Source organism: Salmo salar, chromosome ssa02 (assembly GCF_905237065.1).
Source record: "Salmo salar chromosome ssa02, Ssal_v3.1, whole genome shotgun sequence".
In the NCBI taxonomy this organism is placed as follows: Eukaryota; Metazoa; Chordata; class Actinopteri; order Salmoniformes; family Salmonidae; genus Salmo; species Salmo salar.
In genome coordinates this window covers 45,192,536-45,215,023 of record NC_059443.1, presented here as the reverse complement: position 1 = coordinate 45,215,023, position 22,488 = coordinate 45,192,536, and the positions used below count along the sequence as shown (strand labels likewise).

Genomic DNA, 22,488 nt, shown 5'->3' with positions numbered 1-22,488 from the left:
AACTTTTCGCTGCTCTGGCACCCCAATGGTGGAACAAGCTCCCTCACGACGCCAGGACAGCGGAGTCAATCACCACCTTCCGGAGACACCTGAAACCCCACCTCTTTAAGGAATACCTAGGATAGGATAAAGTAATCCTTCTAACCCCCCCCCCTAAAAGATTTAGATGCACTATTGTAAAGTGGTTGTTCCACTGGATATCATAAGGTGAATCCACCAATTTGTAAGTCGCTCTGGATAAGAGCGTCTGCTAAATGACTTAAATGTAATGTAAATGTAAATGTTACACGTGGTCTGCCACTGCGTGGATGATCAGCTGTCTGTCCTGTCTCCCTGTAGTGCTGTCTTAGAGGTCTCACAGTCCGGACATTGCAATTTATTGCCCTGGCCACATCTGCAGTCCTCATGCCTCCTTGCAGCATACCTAAGGCACGTTCACGCAGATGAGCAGGGACACTGGGCATCTTTCTTTGGTGTTTTTCAGAGTCAGTAGAAAGGCCTCTTTAGTGTCCTAAGTTTCATAACTGTGACCTTAATTGCCGTCTGTAAGCTGTTAGTGTCTTAACGACCGTTCCACAGGTGCGTGTTCATTATTGTTTATGGCTCATTGAACAAGCATGGGGAAACAGTGTTTAAACCCTTTACAATGAAGATCTGTGAAGTTATTCGGATTTTTACAAATTATCTTTGAAAGACAGGGTCCTGAAAAAGGGACGTTTCTTTTTTTGCTGAGTTTATTTATATTTTGGTCTCTGACATTGCTCGTTCTGATTTCTTAATTTCTTGTTTAGAATTGTCTTTTCTTTTTGGATGTTTTATTGCTAGATATTACTGCATGGTTGAAACATAAGCATTTCACTGCACCTGCGATAACATCTGCAAATCTGTGTACGCGACCAATAAACTTTGATTTGAACTGACGTTACACCTGTTTCCACTACTGAGACACTTGACTTTGCCAAGCTGTTGAAGGTTAACTCCCAAATTATGATCAGAATCTAATGAAGTGTCTGATTACATACTCAGTGCATGGCATGCAAGGACATGTTCCAAATATGAAAATGTGAAGATCAGGGCTTAGGATAGAAATGGATTACTTAATTGTAATTTTGGTGTTTTTATGTGCCGGTCTCCTAGCTCTGCTCTATTGCCAACCGGGTATTGCCAACCGGGTATTGCCAACCGGCAATAGAGCACAAGGCAAACTGACTCCAATATCATATTACTCACCTGTCCAGGCTGACAGCGGTCATGACGGCTGCACAGGCCACCTGATTGCAGTTGTCCAGGGAGGTGATGATGGTGCAGAGGGCGCTGCCAAACACCCAGTGCCCCCCCCGCGCCCACTGGTGGATCAGGAAGGGCATGACCGTCACGTGGACCACATCAGCCACGGCCAGGTTACAGATGTATATGTCTGGAACGGTCTTCTTTGTGCTCCTGTAAAGTAACACACATCTTAACACTCTCTGTACTCTGTGTTAAATACATTCAGAACGAACAATAGTGGACTTCATAACTACAGCATACTTATCACATCTAACAACAAAGCAACAATCGGTGCTTGTTCAATTTTGTTTTGAGGGCCGTTCTGCCTCAAAGGGCAGAAAGAATGGTAGGTAGGTTGGTGGTGGTGCGTGGTGGTGGAGGATGCCATTAACATTCACATTTTCATACACAAGCATGCTTGTTCGCAACCCAACCCTTCCCGACAGTACACTTAACCAATCAAATGTCTTATGTAATCTTAGCCCAACCCCTAACCCAACCTCAACCAATTGGAATTACTTGCCTAAACTCAACTAATCACATTTCTTTCCTAAACATAGCTAATTGCATTAGTTTATGTTCTCAAGGCAGCGCTGCCCTTAAGAAGTTGAAGTAAGGAACTCCAATCTGCTTAATGCATAAGGTCACATTGTAGGGCTGTGTTTTGAGATGATTCCTTCACAACCTTTATTTTATAGTTAACAAACCCCAGTGGAGCAAGATTTAAAATAAAGTTATCAAAAGAGTAATAATTGTGCCATCTGTCCTCTAGTGGCTCCTGACCATCACCTTTCAGCTTATTTTATCATGTGGCCTGAGGTCCTCACTCTACCCTTTGGTTCCCCACATGGGAACATCCCATGATGCACTGCATTTGATTTTACTGACTGATTTTACTGACTCTGTATGGAAATGGAAAGGACATCTACAATCAGTGTACACATAGCCTGGTAATGGGATCTTTAGGATTGCTTTTCAAGTAAATTGTTCCACCTTAAGCAGTGTTTCCCAACTCCAGTCCTTGAGAACCCCAACAGCACACATTTTTGTTGTAGACCTGGACAAACTCACCTGATTCAACACATTGAAGGCTTGGTGATTAGTTGACAATTTGAATCAGGTGTACTGGTCCGGGGCTACAAAAGAAATGTGTACTGTTATGGATACTCGAGGACTGGAGTTGGGAAACACTGACCTAAAGGACCTGCTGACACCAACTTTTATTTTATTTAACCTTTATTTAACATGGAGCAAATACAGTGAGAACACTTCCAATTTGTGCTGCAGTGGTACACGTACAGTACGGTGGAGTGAAATCCCCCAGAGAATGCCTTTAATGTTTGATTGTTCCATGTTACTACTGTCACTTTCCACTGAGTCCCATATCTCTGACTTTCTGTAGCTGTAAGCCGGGAAGGGCAACTCCAGGCCCCGCTGGCCTGATTGGTGACACACTTTTGCCCCAGCTAACACACCTGACTCCAATAATCAACTAATCATGGTCTTCAGTTTAGAACGCAGTTATACTGAACAAAACTACAAACACAACAGGTAAAGTGTTGGTACAATGCTTCATGAGCTGAAATAAAATATCCAAGAAATTCTCCATACACACAAAAAGCATATTTCTCTCAAATTTTGGACACAAATTTGTTTCATTCCCTTTTAATGAGCGTTTCTCCTTTTGCAAAGATAATCCATCCACCTGACAGGTGTGGCATATCAATAATCTGATTAAACAGCATGATCATTCTACAGGTGAGGACGATGAAAGGCCACTAAAATGTGCAGTTTTGTCAAACAACACAATGCCACAGATGTTTTAAGTTTTGAGGGAGAGTGCAATTGGCATGCTGACTGCAGTCCACCAGAGCTGTTGCCAGACAATTGAAAGTTAATTTCTCTACCATAATGCAACCTGGTCTCAGAGAATTTCATATTATTCTGTACGGCTATCCGAGACACTCCATTTAGTATGATATGTTACGTTTCGCATGGTATGTATTCATTTGTGAATGTCCATCACCCATTTCGTATGATATGTTACGAATTACAATTTTGATTATATGTTACGAATTTGCAAAATGTACAATATTTTAGAATTTGCTAAATGTATATGTTAGAAATTCTGGCTAGTTTGCTAATGTTAGCTAGATGGCTAATTTTAGCTAGGCTAGGGGTTACAGTTAAGTTTCAGAGTAAGGTTAGGGGCAGGGTTAACAAAGGGTTAAGGTTAGGGAACGGTTAGCTAACATGCTAAGTATTTGCAAGGTAGCTAAAAAGTAGTGAAAAGTTGCTAAAATATTAAAGTTGCCCATATTGAGATTTGAACTCACAAGCTTTGGGTTGCTAGACGTTTGTGTTATAACCCTCTATCTTATGTAACCATACCAACGTAACATATCATACTAATTTGAGTGTCCTGGATTTAAATGTACTATGTTATGCCGAGTCTGAGACCAGGCTGCATAACATCTTCATCATTTTAGAGAATTTGGCAGTACATCCAACCGGCCTCACAACCGCAGATGACATGTAATCACGCCAGCCCAGGACCTCTACATCTGGCTTTTTCACCTGCGGGATCATCTGAAACCAGCCACCCAGACAGCTGATGAAACTGTGGGTTTGCACAATTAAGAATGTCTGCACAAACTGTCTGAAACCGTCTTAGGGAAGCTAATCTGTGTGCTTGTTGTCCTCAATAGAGTCTTGACCTGATTGCAGTTCGGCATCGTAACAGACTTCAGTGGACAATGCTCACCTTCGATGGCCAATGGCAGAAGTGTGCTCTTCACAGATGACTCCTGGTTTCAATTGTACCGGGCAGACGGCATGTATGGTGTCATGTGGGTGAGTGGTTTGCTGATGTCAACGTTGTGACCAGAGTGCCCCATGGTGGCGTTGGGGTCACGGTATGGGCAGGCATAAGCGACGGACAATGAACACAATTGCATTTTATCGACGTCAATTTGAATGCGCAGAGATGCCGTGATGAGATCCTGAGGCCTATTGTTGTTCATTCATCCGCCGCCATCAGCTAATGTTTCAACATTATAGTGCATGGCCCAATGTTGCAAGGATCTGTACGCAATTTCTTGAAGCTGAAAATTTCCCAGTTCTTCCATGGCCTGCATACTCACCAGACATGTCACCCATTGAGGTATCAGCTGACCTCAATCTCTTGATTGGTCATTCTAGAAAGGACAGAAGAGAGCGCAATATTCAACCTCTCTAAAACTGACTAAATAGTAGCACTACACTGATCTATTTACTTGTAGGTAATAACATTCAAGCTGGATAATAACCTCCAAAAACATATAAGGCTAGAGAAATGTATTGATAAATATTACGAACGCAGTCAAGGCCAAAAGATGTCGGAGAGGATCCAGGAAAAAAATTGAGAACCAAACATCAAGAGAAACTACAAGATTCCGCGACAGACCCAGATGATGTATTATTTTCACTTGTAAGTAAAGGATATGAAGGCGAGGCTAGGAATGAGTGACAAAAAAGCTGTGACAATGGAGAAGGAAACAAATAAGCTGAAAGGTACAGGCAATACTATTGAAACGGATGGTAAAGAACTTAAAGGAGAACATGTTTCTGAGAGAAGCCTTACTTGAAATAAAGTCTAGATCCATGCGGAAAATATCTAGTACTTACTGGTATCATAGAAAATGAGGGTGAAGATCCTGAAAGTGTAGTGAAAGAATTCCATCTTTAACCGCTACAGAACCTAGGTGACACTGTCAACAAAATCAAACTCGAATGTGTACTCAATTTCAGATAGAGGACAGCGATACGAGTGCACAATCGTTGCCAAATTATATATATTTTTTAAAGATAAAATAATGGGCAAAAGCCTGGGCAAAAGACTTGCTGGCACAAAAATAGGTATGAATGAGAAATTATCATACCCTAGACATCTACCAGAGTGATATCTCAGATGTATTCTACGGTTATCCCCAATCCATCAGTGGGACCAAACAATCCATTGAGGGGCTTGTCCGCTCCCCTCTGTTCTCGTGGCGACGTTTACAACTTGATTTGTTTCCTGATCGGGCGGCCTCGTACAGTGTTGCACCCCACCCACTGGCCTCAACAAGGCTCATCATGGGTCTGGGCTTGTATTCCCCCCTTTGTGTCTCGGGACCCACCCACCAGTGGTTGGTGTCCGAGGCACAAACCAAAAGTTTGTGCCCTTTGTACGAGTTGTCAGCAAGCAGCTTTATTAGTAGATTGGCCGTAACCTTTCAACCAAATCTCCTGGTGTTTGTGCTTCAAAAAGCTCAGTGGCTGTCTTGGCCTGCCATTCACCACAGTGTCTGTGTGTAGTAACCGTTTCAGTACCTGCGAACTGAGACAAGGATATCTTTCGGTGACATCGCACAGTGTTTCACCAGTTGGAGTCACCGGATCAGTGGAGGGACTGATACCGTTAGTTTCATTGTACGGGGTTTCTGTCCCCCTCAAAGCGAAAAATGTATCATCGGAAGCAATGTCCACTCTGAACATTGATGCTTTGTTTTGGCCTCGGTGCTTGCGGAAGTGTCTGAAGGACAAGTAAAGTTAATCTTAGCTACAGTATTGCATGACTCTGAGGAGGGAAGTTGCTCACTCAGAGTTCTGGCTCGAAATCATGAAAATAATATTCTCAGGTTTGTTGATTGAATATGATGAGATATCGTAATATCTGTGTCAGATTCTGCACCAAGAGGTGTCACAACCTCTTTTTCCCAAGGTGTCCTTTTGACAGATAATCCTTGTGGATGACTGTGTTGTAGCCAGTGTTAAGAGAAGACAGCGTAGTCAGTAGAGATGGCACGGTTACTTGTGACCACCATTTGTTTTTCCAATCCATCAGTGGGATCAAACGATCCATCAAGTCTGCTTCGAGTAGCAGGTGTTCAGTTTCGAGTCTGATAACACATAGGGTGAACAAGCTATATGTTTTGGAAGTGTCGTTTCAGCATGAGTCACATTGTGAGAGGCGAGGTAGTCTGAGTGAAACCTCGAAGTTTAGTTTTGCATCGTTCTGCTTTTGACTGACGGTTAGCTGGGTTCACAATCCTTTGAGGTAATTTAACAGCGATTGAAATATGAGCGATATTGTCGGGCCAGACTCATTTAGCTTATGGGTTAAGCAGTCCTCCAGAACTGTTTCCAGGTAGCGATTTTGAAAGTGTAGTGTTTGTTCAACAACGTGATGTGTCATTTGTGTTCATGGTGAAAACGGATCGACTTATTGGCGTTTGAGTGGAATTGTGATGTGGTTTACCTTGTGCATCGCAACATTTGTATTTGAGTCTATAGTCAAAGCCTGTGGGCTTGCTTCTTGATCGAGCGGGCCCTGGATAGGGTTGAGTGAGAGCAGGGTTAGATTACACCTCTAATTGCAGCCCAAAAATGTTCAAATAACAGACCCATCTCAACGTCAAATGTTCAGAGGAGACTGCATGAATCTGGCCTTCATGGTCGAATTGCTGCAAAGAAACCATACCAAAGGACACCAATAAGAAGAGACCTGCTTGGGCCAAGAAACACGAGCAATGGACATTTCTGGTGGAAATCTGTTTCCAACCACTGTCTTTGTGCGATGCCGAGTAGGTGAACTACTGATCTCCGCATTTGTGGTTCCTACCGTAAAGCATGGAGGAGGTGGTGTGGGTGTGCTTGCTGATGACAGTCTGTGATTTATTTAGAACTCAAGGCACACTTAACCAACATGGCTACCACAGGATTCTGCAGCGATATGCCACCCCATCTGGTTTGTGCTTAGTGGGACTATCATTTGTTTTTCAACAGGACAATGACCGAAAACACACCTCAAGGCTGTGTAAGGGCTATTTGACCAAGAAGGAGAGTGATGGAGTGTTACATCAGATGACCTGACCTCCACAATCACCCGACCTCAACCCAATTGAGATGGTTTGGGATGTGTTGGACCGCAGAGCAAAGTAAAAGCGGTAAAATCATGGATATATTGGAACTAGTGGCTTTATGGAGGCTTAAATATCCTGACCTAGTGAGTGAGATATCCATGGCGGAGGCTCAATCAAGCAAGTCGTCTTGACTACTTTCTTATGTCATCTTCGCTGGCACCAAAAGTTTAAAGTACAACTGGAATTTATATTTAAATGCCTGGAATATTTCAATTTTGGAGAATCTCTTAAACAATGGGTTCAAGTTATGTATAGTAACCCTAGGTGTAAAATAGTGTAAAATAATGGCAACTTCTCAAAGTATTAAACTGTTGAGTAAAACAAGGTTGTCCACTATCAGCAAATCTATTTATTATGGCCATCGAAATGTTGGCTATTAAAATCAGATCCAACAATATCAAGGGGCTAGAAATCCAAATATGCATTTATATTTGCAAAGAAATATATATGGGGGATTGTTAGTGATTACAAACTACAATCTGCAATATTAAAGCTGATTTACCCCCTAACATAAAAAAATACTCCCCAATGGACTTGGGAGAGGCGAAGATCGAGTCATGCGTCCTCCGAAACATGCCCCGCCAAACCGCACTTCTTAAATGAAATCTGCAAAATAAAGCTATTTTTAAAACAAGCTATAGAAAGTGGGTTACAATTTCAGTTTAATCCACCAGAACTCAAATATAGTAATCGATCAAAAACCTTTTTTTTTTTTTATTTTTTTAAGTTAAACGGTATAACCTTTTGTAAATGATATCATAAATAGGACTGGTGGTGTTATGTCACACATGCAGCTAACAAACGTATATGGAAATGTATGCTCTACTCAAAATTAAACTAATTACCGCAAAAATGTAAGTGGAAGAGAAAGTTAAAAACTTGTCTGTCGGCCCTGCATTGAAGAACTGATAGTTTCATTTAAGGACCAAAGAATGGACAGCTGTGCCATATAGATAGGAAAATAGTTGAAGAGATTTCCATGGCACATGGTTTATTTACTGATATTCAAAACAGTTTTTCAACAAAAATTGTTGCAACCATTAGAAATTAGATAATCAATGGGTGACGCAACCATCCCAGCTCTGCAGATTTTGCTGCAAAGAGTCATAATGTCACGGTGGTCGTAGGAAGTAGACCAAAGTGCAGCATGTGTGTTGTTCCACATTTTATTTACACTGTGAAACTATGCCATACATATAAATAAACTGAATAACAAAAACAACAAACCGTGACACAGAGTAAACATACACGTACTCAAAAACAATCTCCCACAAACCCAGGTGTAAAAAAACCCTACTTAAGTATGATCTCCAATTAGAGACAACGAGGACCAGCTGCCTTTAATTGGAGATCATCCCAAACAAAACCCAACATAGAAATACAAAACTAGAACCCGACAACATAGAAAAACTAAACTAGAAAACCCCCCTGTCACACCCTGACCTACTCTACCATAGAAAATAACAGCTTTCTAAGGTCAGGACGTGACAGTACCCCCCCCTCCGCAAAGGTGCGGACTCCGAACGTATCAAAACAACAAAAGAACCCCAAAAAAAGGGAGGGTTATGGAGGGTGACAAATGTCTATGGCGGCTCTGGTGCAGTAAGCAGAACCTTCTCATCCCGTGGATCCTCCAACAGAGGAGGCGGCTCCGGTTCGAGGCGTAATCCCCGCTCCGCCCGCTGATCCCTCTGCTTTTGTGCCACCGGACCGTTGATCGTCGTCGAAGGAACCGGACCGTAGATCATCGCCGGAGGTTCCGGGCTGCGGCCCGCCTCCGGAGGTTCCGGGCTGCGGCCCGCCTCCGGAGGTTCCGGGCTCTAAAACGTCGCCGGAAGCTCTGGACTGGGAATGCGCACTGGAGGCCTGATGCGTGGGGCTGGCACAGGTGGCGCCGGACTAGTGACACGCACCTCAGGGCGAGTGCGGGGAGCAGGAAAAGGACACACCGGACTGGGAATGCGCACTGGAGGCCTGATGCGTTGGGCTGGCACAGGTGGTGCCAGACTGGTAACACGCACCTCAGGGCAAGTGCGAGGAGCAGGCACAGGGCGTACCAGGCTGAATAGACTCACTGGAGGCCGGGTACGTGGGGCAGGCACAGGATATACTGGGCCGTGGAGGCGCACTGGAGATCTCAAGCGTAGAGCTGGCACAACCCGTCCTGGTTGGATGCTCAACCTAGCTCGACAAATGCGGGGCGCAGGCACAGATTGCACCGGGCTGTGAATGCGCACTGGCAACACAGTGCGCATCACCGCATAACACGGTGCTTGCTTCGTCACTCGCTCCCCATGGTAAGCACGGAGAGTAGGCTCAGGTCTCCAACCTGACTCTGCCAATCTCCCCGTGTGCCCCCCCCCAACATTTTTTTTTGGGCTGCCTCTCGCACTGGCCTCGTTGTTGGTATAGTGCCTCGTAATATCGCCGCTCCGCTTTCGCTGCCTCAATCTCTTCTTTAGGACGGCGATACTCCCCAGCCTGCCTCCAGGGTCCTTTCCCGTCCAATATCTCTTCTCTTCCCTTGGTCCTTTGGTGTTGGGAGATTCTGTCACGGTTGTCGTAGGAAGTAGACCAAAGTGCAGCGTGTATGTCGTTCCACATTTTATTTACACTGTGAAACATTTACATTACATTTACGTCATTTAGCAGACGCTGTTATCCAGAGCGACTTACAAATTGGTGCATTCACCTTATGATATCCAGTGGAACAACCACTTTACAATAGTACATCTATATCTTTTTTTGGGGGGGGGGTTAGACGGATTACTTAATCCTATCCCAGGTATTCCTTAAAGAGGTGGGGTTTCAGGTGTCTCCGGAACGTGGTGATTGACTCCGCTGTCCTGGCGTCGTGAGGGAGCTTGTTCCACCATTGGGGTGCCAGAGCAGCGAACAGTTTTGACTGGGCTGAGCGGGAGCTGTGCTTCCGCAGAGGTAGGGAGGCGAGCAGGCCCGAGGTGGATGAACGCAGTGCCCTTCTTTGGGTGTAGGGCCTGATCAGAGCCTGAAGGTACGGAGGTGCCGTTCCCCTCACAGCTCCATAGGCAAGCACCATGGTCTTGTAGCAGATGCGAGCTTCAACTGGAAGCCAGTGGAGTGTGCGGAGGAGCGGGGTGACGTGAGAGAATTTGGGAAGGTTGAACACCAGACGGGCTGCGGCATTCTGGATGAGTTGTAGGGGTTTAATGGCACAGGCAGGGAGCCCCGCCAACAGCGAGTTGCAGTAATCCAGATGGGAGATGACAAGTGCCTGGATTAGGACCTGTGCCGCTTCCTGTGTGAGGCAGGGTCGTACTCTGCGAATGTTGTGGAGCATGTACCTACAGCATCGGGTCACCGCCTTGATGTTAGCAGAGAACGACAGGGTGTTGTCCAGGGTCACGCCAAGGCTCTTAGCACTCTGGGAGGAGGACACAATGGAGTTGTCAACCGTGATGGCGAGATCATGGAACGGGCAGTCCTTCCCCGGGAGGAAGAGCAGCTCCGTCTTGCCGAGGTTCAGCTTGAGGTGGTGATCCGTCATCCACACTGATATGTCTGCCAGACATGCAGAGATGCGATTCGCCACCTGGTTATCAGAAGGGGGAAAGGAGAAGATTAATTGTGTGTCGTCTGCATAGCAATGATAGGAGAGACCATGTGAGGATATGACAGAGCCAAGTGACTTGGTGTATAGCGAGAATAAGAGAGGGCCTAGAACTGAGCCCTGGGGGACACCAGTGGTGAGAGCACGTGGTGCGGAGACAGATTCTCGCCACGCCACCTGGTAGGAGCGACCTGTCAGGTAGGACGCACTCCAAGAGTGAGCCGCGCCGGAGATGCCCAACTCGGAGAGGGTGGAGAGGAGGATCTGATGGTTCACAGTATCAAAGGCAGCAGATAGGTCTAGAAGGATGAGAGCAGATGAGAGAGAGTTAGCTTTAGCAGTGCGGAGAGCCTCCGTGACACAGAGAAGAGCAGTCTCAGTTGAATGACCAGTCTTGAAACCTGACTGATTTGGATCAAGAAGGTCATTCTGAGAGAGATAGCAAGAGAGCTGGCCAAGCACGGCACGTTCAAGAGTTTTGGAGAGAAAAGAAAGAAGGGATACTGGTCTGTAGTTGTTGACATCGGAGGGATCGAGTGTAGGTTTTTTGAGAAGGGGTGCAACTCGCTCTCTTGAAGACGGAAGGGACGTAGCCAGCGGTCAAGGATGAGTTGATGAGCGAGGTGAGGTAAGGGAGAAGGTCTCCGGAAATGGTCTGGAGAAGAGAGGAGGGATAGGGTCAAGCGGGCAGGTTGTTGGGCGGCCGGCCGTCACAAGTCGCAAGATTTCATCTGGAGAGAGAGGGGAGAAAGAGGTCAAAGCATAGGGTAGGGCAATGTGAGCAGGACCAGCGGTGTCGTTTGACTTAACAAACGAGGATCGGATGTCGTCAACCTTCTTTTCAAAATGGTTGACAAAGTCATCCGCAGAGAGGGAGGAGGGGGGGGGGGGGGGATTCAGGAGGGAGGAGAAGGTGGCAAAGAGCTTCCTAGGGTTAGAGGCAGATGCTTGGAATTTAGAGTGGTAGAAAGTGGCTTTAGCAGCAGAAACAGAGGAAGAAAATGTGGAGAGGAGGGAGTGAAAAGATGCCAGGTCCGCAGGGAGGCTAGTTTTCCACCATTTCCGCTCGGCTGCCCGGAGCCCTGTTCTGTGAGCTCGCAATGAGTCGTCAAGCCACGGAGCAGGAGGGGAGGACCGAGCCGACCGGGGGGATAGGGGACATAGAGAGTCAAAGGATGCAGAAAGGGAGGAGAGGAGGGTTGCGGAGGCAGAATCAGGAGATTGGTTGGAGAAGGCTTGAGCAAAGGGAAGAGCAAAGGGAAGAGAGAGAGAGTAGCAGGAGAGAGAGAGCGAAGGTTGCGACGGCGCAATAACATCTGAGTAGGGGCAGAGTGAGTAGTGTTGGAGGAGAGGGAAAAGGTATACAAGGTAGTGGTCGGAGACTTGGAGGGGAGTTGCAGTGAGATTAGTAGAAGAACAGCATCTAGTAAAGATGAGGTCAAGCGTATTGCCTGCCTTGTGAGTAGGGGACGGACGGTGAGAGGGTGAGGTCAAAAGAGGAGAGGAGTGGAAAGAAGGAGGCAGAGAGAAATGAGTCAAACGTAGACGTAGGGAGGTTAAAGTCACCCAGAATTGTGAGGGGTGAGCCATCCTCAGGAAAGGAACTTATCAAGGCGTCAAGCTCATTGATGAACTCTCCAAGGGAACCTGGAGGGCGATAAATGATAAGGATGTTAAGCTTGAATGGGCTAGTGACTGTGACAGCATGGAATTCAAAGGAGGAGATAGACAGATGGGTCAGGGGAGAAAGAGAGAATGTCCACTTGGGAGAGATGAGGATTCCAGTGCCACCACCCCGCTGACCAGATGCTCTCGGGGTATGCGAGAACACGTGGTCAGACGAGGAGAGAGCAGTAGGAGTAGCAGTGTTTTCTGTGGTAATCCATGTTTCCGTCAGCGCCAAGAAGTCGAGGGACTGGAGGGTAGCATATGCTGAGATGAACTCTGCCTTGTTGGCCGCAGACCGGCAGTTCCAGAGGCTGCCAGAGACCTGGAATTCCACGTGGGTCGTGCGCGTTGGGACCACCAGGTTAGAGTGGCAGCGGCCATGCGGTGTGAAGCGTTTGTGTGGCCTGTGCAGAGAGGAGAGAACAGGGATAGACAGACACATAGTTGACAGGCTACAGGAGAGGCTATGCTAATGCAAAGGAGATTGGAATGAAAATTAACTAAACAACTGGGGAAGCGAGAGAGCAGGGCCTCCCTCACTGAAACACTCAAATATAACTTTTCCAACTTCCACTTTAGAAATTATAATTGATTTAAACTACAGTGGTTCAATGTTTCCAGGAATAGGCTCAAACTTTGTTTATTCAGCTAGATAACTTGGTACAGTATTCTTCCTTGAAACCCACCCAGTGTGAAACTATGGCATACATATAAATAAACTGAATAACAAAAACAACAAACCATGACGCAGAGTAAACATACACGTACTCAAAAACAAGCTCCCACAAACCCAGGTGTAAAAAAAAAAATAATTTTTTATAAAAAAATACTTAAGTATGATCTCCAATTAGAGACAACAAGGACCAGCTGCCTCTCATTGGAGATCATCCCAAACAAAACGCAACATAGAAATACAAAACTAGAACCTGACAACATAGAAAAACTCAACTAGAAAACCCCCCTGTCACGCCCTGACCTACTCTACCATAGAAAATAACAGCTTTCTAAGGTCAGGACGTGACACATAATCATTAGATCATTTGTTTCGTACTCTCCATATGCAGCTTATTTTTGGTCGCAGGTTCTCAAAATAGCACTGCTGGGTGATATAAAAAGTCGTAGTCAATCAATCAATGACAATGTTTCTTTAATTTACAATATGTAGAAACTATGAGAATAGAAAGGTTCAGAACTTTTGTAACCGCACAGTTGGTAAAATATATGGCAAATAGAAATAAAAGCTGGAGGGTCTTCAGAGATGGATGGGAGGAGTTGAGGGTAGCTGAAGGACAGGACTAAAAACAAAGGATAACTTGTAAAATATACTGTGTCTGTAAAATGTATGAATAAGCTGGAAGTAGAAGCCTAAGAGTTGTCCATTAAATAATAAAGGCAAATAAATATTTTATATACACTTAGGTTGGAGTCATTAAAACTCCTTTTTCAACCACTCCACACATTTCTTGTTAAGTGTAGTTTTGGCAAGTCGGTTAGGACATCTAATTTGTGCATGACACAAGTAATTTTTCCAACACTTGTTTACAGACAGATTAATTCACTGTATCACAATTCCAGTGGGTCAGAAGTTTACATACACAAAGTTGACTGTGCCTTTAAACAGCTTGGAAAATTCCAGAAAATGATATTGTGGCTTTAGAAGCTTCTGATAGGCTAATTGACATCATTTGAGTCAATTGGAGGTGTGGCTGTATTTCAAGGCCTACCTTCAAACTCAGTGCCTCTTTGCTTGACATCATGGGAAAATCTAAAGAAATCAGCCAAGACCTCAGAAAAAAATTTGAGCACCACCAGTCTGGTTCATCCTTGGGAGCAATTTCCAAACGCCACGTTCATCTGTACAAACAATAGTACGCAAGTATAAACACCATGGGACCATGCAGCCGTCATACCATTCAGGAAGGAGACATGTTCTGTGTCCTAGAAATTAACGTACTTTGGTTGCGAAAACTGCAAATCAATCCCAGAACAACAGCAAAGGACCTTGTGAAGATGCTGGAGGAAACAGGTACAAAAGTATCTATATCCAGAGTAAAACGAGTCCTATATCGAAATAACCTGAAAGGCCGTTCAGCAAGGAAGAAACCACCGCTACAAAACCGCCATTAAAAAAATCCAGACTACGGTTTGCAACTGCACATGGGGACAAAGATCGTGCTTTTTGGAGACATGTCCTCTGGTCTGATGAAACAAAAATAGAACTGTTTGGCCATAATGACCATCGTTATGTTTGGAGGAAAAAGGGGGATGCTTGCCAGCTGAAGAACACCATCCCAACCGGGAAGCACGGGGGTGGCAGCATCATGTTGTGGGGTGCAGGAGGGACTGGTGCACTTCACAAAATAGATGGCATCATGAGGCAGGAAAATTATGTGGATATATTGAAGCAACATCTCAAGATATCAGTCAGGAAGTTAAACCCCAAGCATACTTCCAAAGTTGTGGCAAAGTCAAGGTATTGGAGTTGCCATCACAAAGCCCTGACCTCAATCCTATAGAAAATTTGAGGGCAGAACTGAAAATGCGTGTGCGAGCAAGGAGTCCTACAAACCTGACTGAGTTACACCAGCTCTGTCAGGAGGAATGGGCCAAAATTCACCCAACCTATTGTGGGAAGCTTCTGGAAGACTACCTGAAATGTTTGACCCAAGTTAAACAATTTAATGGCAATGCTACCAAACACTCAATTAGTATGTATGTACATTTCAGACCCACTGGGAATGTGATGAAAGAAATAAAAGCTGAAATCACTCTACTATTATTCTGACATTTCACATTCTTAAAATAATGTGTTGATCCTAACTGACCTAAAACAGGGAATTTGTACTAGGATTAAATGTCAGGAATTGTGAAACTGAGTTGAAATGTATGTAAACTTCCGACTTCAACTGTACACATTTACAAAAAAAATATGGGGATTGGAAATGCAGACAATTACATTGATGGACGCCACAATCCATCAGCTATATTAAAGCTGATCTACACCCTATAAAAATCTATTAAAATAAATCTATGCAAAGGAGATGTCGCTCTGCATCAAGCAAATGGTGGTCCAACCAGATTCTGACTGATTTTCTGATCCTCTTCTTTTTTTTAACTTTTTTTTTTAAAGGTATACGTGCCCTACATATACATATCTGTATTCCCTCTCATGTGAAATCCATAGAATAGGGGTTAATGAACTGTAACTCAGTAAAATCATTGATACTATTGCATGTTTTATATTTTTGATTTGTTTATACATGTGTGTTAGCTTTAGGGCTGGGGGAAAGTTTGACACCAATCAGGCCGTCGAGGACTGGAGTTGCCCATCCCTGAGCTATAGGGTGGTCGGCCACAGCGGTTGAGAAAATATGCCTTCAAATAATCCGCACAGTTAATCCATTTATTTAATCTACACACACATTAGATTGACTGACTGAGACCCCCTCATTTTTATTGAATTAAATATTTACTTTCGAACAGACACTACACATTTTAGAATGTTTCTAGAAAGGAAATTCATTAGTCATCTAAACCATTTATAACATTTTGTAAATCCATCTGCTTAACTTTTGCATAAAAAGTGTTGGCGTTGTCTGAACATATCCCACTAGGCACACACAGGTTGAAATTAATGTAATTTGTTAACGTATTGTGTCGTGGAATCAACGTGGAAAATACGTTGGATTTGAAAAACGTCATCGACCACTACTGTTCATCTCATTTCAACCAGTGTTGTAAACATTGAAATTAAGGTAAAGCTTCAACTTAAATACATTGATGTAACAACCTGTTCAGGTTAAGTCAATCTAATTCCAACAATCTTCAGAACTATTTCATTTAGTTTAACGTTTCCACGTAGAAATGTAACTAATATTTGGTTTTCCATATATATATCTTTTTGGTGGTTGAAATTGTTATTTTATATTTTACTAGACATTTTATTTGACCTAAATGTTGATAGTAAAATTACATGTTTGAATCAACGTCATTGTTTCAACGTCACGCTATCAATCTAAATGGAGGTAAATTGAAACAAAATGTCAAGTCACAATCCAACGATTCCTGCCTGAACAGTGACTCCTACTGTTGTGAGGGGTAATGCACTTCAGTGAGAACGAGTCTATCATCCAGATGCTTACCTCTATGTCCCGTGCTTAGTTGTGTTCGTTTCAGCTGAGCTATCATGTCAAAACATCTGTTTTGCGATACACACAAGGATGAAGGAGGAGACCAACATAACATGGGCATAGAACGTAACGGATGGACGCTTTCCCCAGGTTTAGTTACATTATGAGTAGTGGTCACTTATTACAAATATGCATTTATTGTAATTTATTTTTCTCCTTTCTTGTCTGGTGAATTTATTTTTTGTTTTAAGGAACATAAGTGTGTTTATTGTTCCTGAGGAGGGAATGATATAAATTGACTAAAATTGATTTGAGAATGTTTTGGTATGTATCAAACGGTGGAAGGAAATTAAAAGTAGGAAATGATGTGTTATGGGTTAGAAGTTAGAAGAACTGTGACTACATTGGGGATCTGAGGGGGCTCATAAATGAAGGTTATGATAGTAGAGGGGTGTTATATCTAGAGACTATGTATATTATTAGAGGAAGATAACTCACAGAAGAGAAAGGACAGCTGGCTGTGTAAAATATAGGGATGCACAACATAGGGACAATTCTGAGTAAATTGAACATTACACATAAGAGTAAAAGTGATAGTGGTGAAATTTTTGAACACTATGGTAAAAGTTTAAGAGAGTTATGACTTGGAGTTTTAAGAGGTTGGATATTCTTCCAACTGGAAGACACTTGACTGATTACATGTTATTCTAACAGCAGTTGCTGTAGGGACCATAATTTGGCTATCATTATGTGTAAGTATATCTGTGGCAGGAGGCCAGGTATTTAGACAGAATGTTTACATAGGGCTGTTATTTAAATATTACAAAGTATTGATCTTGTTGTCAGGAAATAACCCATGTGTTAGTGTGTATGTCCTCAGGAGAAAAAGCAGCACACAAGAAGCCAGAAATAACCAGGGGCACGGGCTGAATTCTGGAGATTGAGTGTACATCAAGATACACCAGGCTGGGGGTATACTTCTTACAGCACCTGCAGTGGTAAAGATCATCATGTCTCTCTTCGGTGGGCGCATAATTCTCACAAGAAGTAAGGTCCGGCTGAATAATGGGTGAGCTTGAAAACACCATGACAGAGGACGTGGAGAGAGTGAGAGAGACTAGATTCCACTGTAGACATACAGTTGTTGGGTTTGGGAGCTACTTATTTTATTGGTTAATGCATCATATGAAAAAGGACAGATGTTAGGGTAATTGTGCTCTAAACAACATGTTGAAGGCAATAATGCGAAAGCATATACAGTGTTGAATTAAGAAGATAAGATATAATGTTGATTAGGGATATGCCTATCGGGTGAAATGGACCAGATGGGGAAACAAAGTGAAAATGACATGATTTGTGAACACCTCTCTGAACCTGGGGCCGAAAGGGGAAGACTGGGTGAAAGCATGAGGAAGCTTTTTAGTGCTTTTATTTTTGTGGATTCCAGCAGAAAAGTATCCTGGAGGCATAGAGTCAGGTGAAGAGAGAGTGGGAATTGTCATGGTCTCAGATTTCGGTTTTCATGAATATATTTGTGCATAACATATCACATTGTCAATACTGTTGTGTTTTTGTTTTTCACTTTCCAAGTCTTATGCTTAGGAACCAGAAGGAGAAGGGTCGCCAGCTTCAGCTGGAATGTTAGTTGGTGTATGATGAGTGATGGAAATAAGTGGATGTATGGTGTAATCATAAAACAGAGGCCATAGGTCTCTAAGTTTGAATGCCTCACAGAAAGAAGGCAGAAACCTGAACCAGGACCAGAGGTTCCACGTCTGGTGATCCAAGAGACCAGGTCCGAGTGTTCCGGAAGAAAGGAATGAGCCAAGGAGAGAGGGTCCCTACAAGGTGGCTCGAACAACGTTAACTGCTGTCCAGGTGAAAGGAAGCAATACGTGGTACCATCTAAACCACTGTACCAAAGTCCCGTCGGAAAGGAGGGGACAACCACCAGGCCATGAAGGAGCAGAGGAAAGGCAGGAGCCAGGCAGGAGCCGAAGAGGAGGTGGACCGAGGAGCAACTTCCAACAGCAAACAGACACTCTCTCCTGAATATCCAGAGAGTCCAGGGATGGGGAGGAGTGACATGCCTGTTGCTCCTGATGACATACCTACGCTGGCAGATACCCTTGACAGAGGTGCTGTCCAAGGTGACGGAGAAACAACGACAGGAGAATGGAAAGGAGACTTTCTGTCCTCACATGGTCTTCTTAACAGACAGTGAAACAGGACAGATGAAGAACGGTAGAATGGCCTTGACAGCAACAGCGACAAACCTAGAAGAAATTGTAAAATCACCTCCCACTAGAGATTAGTACACAACAGCTAAACGTGGGATGGACAATTGCAATTTGTGTAGCAAATCACCTTTGTCTGATCTTTTAATAGTACATGAACTTGCATCTTTTGAAGAATGTGTTAGGTGGAAAATGTTCAATGTATTCAGAGAAAATACTACATACCTTTGTGTAACATAGAATGCAGCTTGGCATTAGGTAGCACTAAAGGTAGAAGTGAATTAAACAAAAATATGTTGGGAGAACATGAATGTGCAACATATGACTTAAGAACTGAATTAAATGGTCCTCATAATGATAGGTTTACTATTGTAAAAAGTAGATATGAATGTTTCTACAGCTATGGAGATAATGGGATAGATGTGAGAAACACTACAGTTAATTGTTCAACAATTTGGGTGTTAGAAACTGCAGGAGTTAGTAAATTTGATGATAAAGGAATGATTATGGTGTTCAAGGGTTTCCTGTTTTTAGTAAAGCTCCTGATTATTATGTGCTTGATTGAAAACTAGACTGATGCAATATGTATAACCTGGTAATCATTTACTATGGAGTGTATTGTCTATTTCCTTTCTACCTTTGACAAGGGATAAATTAAGTTAGAACTTCTGAATTTTCTATACTTAAACTTGTGGGTAAAATGGGGAAATTCCAGTTACAAGTGTCCATGGACCATGTCCTTAGTCCTTTAGCAGGTGTTTTCATTTGTGATTTCACTGTTGTTACAGAGGTGTCTACAAGGAAGGATCTTGTTTAAGTGTCGTATTTAGAATGACTTTATAAGGGTTTTCTTATTTTCTTTATGTTTTAAATAACTGAGATAACCTCAGGCAAGGCTATGTACTACATGCTCATTGCTTCATCATAATATATTGGTTTATTATGTGTGTTTTAATTTTCATTTCTAAGGTTGACTGGGTCTTTTACTCTTGTCTATGTTATTGGATTGGAGATGTTTGGTCCAGTTTATGTCTATATCTTATTTCACATGTCGTTCTAATGTTCATTATTCTGTGAGTGTATCATTCTGCTTCCATCCTTGTTGCTTGTATTTAGATATTATTTTAGTGTGGGACTAATTAGCCCCAGAGGAGGGATTTATGTGGGAGATAAGCAGATGTGCTGAAGGGGAAAGAACATAAATATTTTGGCTATAGGAGGAGAAGAAGACATCCGGATCTGATAGAGCAACAGACCACGGTGGGAGGCATAGCGACCTGACAACCACACTTGAGTTATGCAGAAAGGGCCCCAAATACTCAAGATAGCCAGACAAAGAAGTACAGAGGAAAGGATGAGCATACACTGCATGCATTATTTTTGTACCACATGAGGAGGCCCTGCTAGCATTATAATCTATACAGCTGTCAGATGTGGGCGTTAACAAGCAACAACTGATATGGAGAGATAATGGTCAAGGGAAGCTATTTTCATATAGAGGGAGGGGACTCTATACGTTATGCAAAGACAGAATCATATTAAAAAAAAGGACTCTGTAATATGAGAATTTAGTCTTTTTCATGGAGGGGCTCGGCTCTGTTGCGTGTGTGGTAGGGTCCTTCCATGGAAGGGCTCGGCTTTGCTACTCTGTATTAAAGTCTATATTGAATTCACAAGTTCTTGTAAGAGTATTATGTTCTTAAGACAATTTTCCACGACAATCTCCAAAGTCCATGTCTATAGTCTCAATCAACCACACACAATGCAGAGTTACAGCAGTGCAGTACAGCACCGGTTACACTTCCATACTCATTTGCGTGGACCAGGGTTCCCAAAACTCAGTCCTGCCCTGCCAAATTCATTATATGAATAATACACTTTTACCTTTTGGATATTGTATTTTTATATAAGGGATGGTTGGTTGATTTAAAACAAAAAATGTAGTCTACAAAATTATGATGGATTCACGTCATCAAGCAAAGTTGAAGAATTGGGCTAAATCAAACTACTTTAGGTGCATTTCAAGTTTTATTTGTTTTAGTGTGTTTCTTTGACTTTGCTTTATGGTTTAGATGGATATGTGAATCCAGCATATCGATGATTCATTTGTAGACCTATTGAATCGTGAACGCTACCAATTAACATTTTAAGGGAGATGATCTCACTGAAGTGTATTACTCCTCCTAACAGTAGGAGCCACTGTTCAGGCAGGAATCGTTGGACTATGGCTTCACATTTTATTTCAATAGGCCTCTTTATTCTAGGTTGATGGTATGTTAAAACAATTGCATTGATTCAAACATACAATTTTACTATCAACATTCAAACAAGGTCACATAACATGTGTAATCAAGTATAAAATTCAACATAATTTTCAACCATTCAATATAAGATGAAACCTATGTTTCTATGGAATTTGATGCAATTTCAACATATACATGGTTCTGACGATCATCTTGAAATTAGATTGCTGTATGAACCCATCAGTCAGGTTGTCAATTTAAGTTGAAGTTTTAACTTAATTGCAATGTTTACGTTAGTTGAAATTAGATGGTTAACTTTTTTCAAATCCACTAATTCCGCATCACAATATGTTGACAAATTATGTTGAAACAACTTCGATTCAACTGTGGAATGCGGTGATACATACCTTAGGATAGTCACCAAGACCAGAATATTTCCTACAAGCCCCGTTGAACAGAGGATGCCAATGAGAGAAGGCAAAATAGTGGTCTCTGTTAGATGGACAAAATTATAATAAATCAGATCATGGTCATTGCACTCATTGTCCCAAGACTCATTGAGAAGAATTTGAGAGGTCCGATTCCAGAATACACGTCCGTCCATGGTGGAAAAGCAAAAACGGATCCAAGAGCTGGTGATGAATTACTGAAACTGAACTAAATATATTGTTTCATGGTCAGGTGGTGGTGAAGAATTTCCAATCATCACTGCTGAACGGTGGGAACTAACGTTCTCCTGAAGACTTGCAAATGAAACTCCAAGAGCGCATTACACACGCAGTTTGAACAGACGCGGTATACAAACTCATTTGCATTGGTCATGCTCGGTATGCTGTTTATCAAACGGAACACATTAACCAGATTTGATACATTCCCAGAGCATAACAGGATGTTTTCTCTTGAGATAAGATTGCGGTGATTTGTCCAAACGTACTATTAAAATGTTATTATTAGACATGTCTTGTTTTCTGTAAGGTTTTCAAAACATAATACTGACTGTTCCTTGTATTTTCTTCATAGGGGACTATGTATAACAACTATTTCCAAATGTAATGTTAAACATTTAAGTGTTAATAAAAATGTATCTGGTGAAATTACTGTTTTCCTCTTTACACATTGTGCAAATGCACAACAACAACATTCTGACTGTCTAAAACGCTACCAAAGGTCAATACATCGTGTAGGCCTATGTCTGATCACTGTAGTGGATCTCCCTGAGTTCCCTAGTCAAATGTAGGCATGGAGTTGTACAGTGCCTTGAAGTATTCACTCCTAGACTTTTTCCACATGTTGTGTTACAGGCTGAATTTGAAATGTATTACGTTTAGATATTTTTGTCACTGAACTTCACACAATACCCCATAATTTTAAAGTTAATTGTTTTTAGACATTTTTACAAATGAATGA

At 42.7% G+C, this 22,488-nt stretch overlaps 1 protein-coding gene across 1 annotated transcript in view; it reads right to left on the bottom strand.

The window, feature by feature from the left end:
* Nucleotides 1-21,832, bottom strand: part of LOC106581760 (melanin-concentrating hormone receptor 2-like) — a 55,900-nt gene extending 34,068 nt beyond the window's left edge. The window contains exons 1-2 of the mRNA XM_014164038.2: nucleotides 21,489-21,832; nucleotides 1,231-1,440 (exon numbers count right to left, since the gene is read on the bottom strand). Coding sequence (XP_014019513.1) covers nucleotides 1,231-1,440; nucleotides 21,489-21,685 — 407 coding nt within the window. The 5' untranslated portion in view covers nucleotides 21,686-21,832. The remainder of the gene's footprint in view (nucleotides 1-1,230; nucleotides 1,441-21,488) is intronic.
* Between the last annotated feature and the right edge of the window lie 656 nt (nucleotides 21,833-22,488).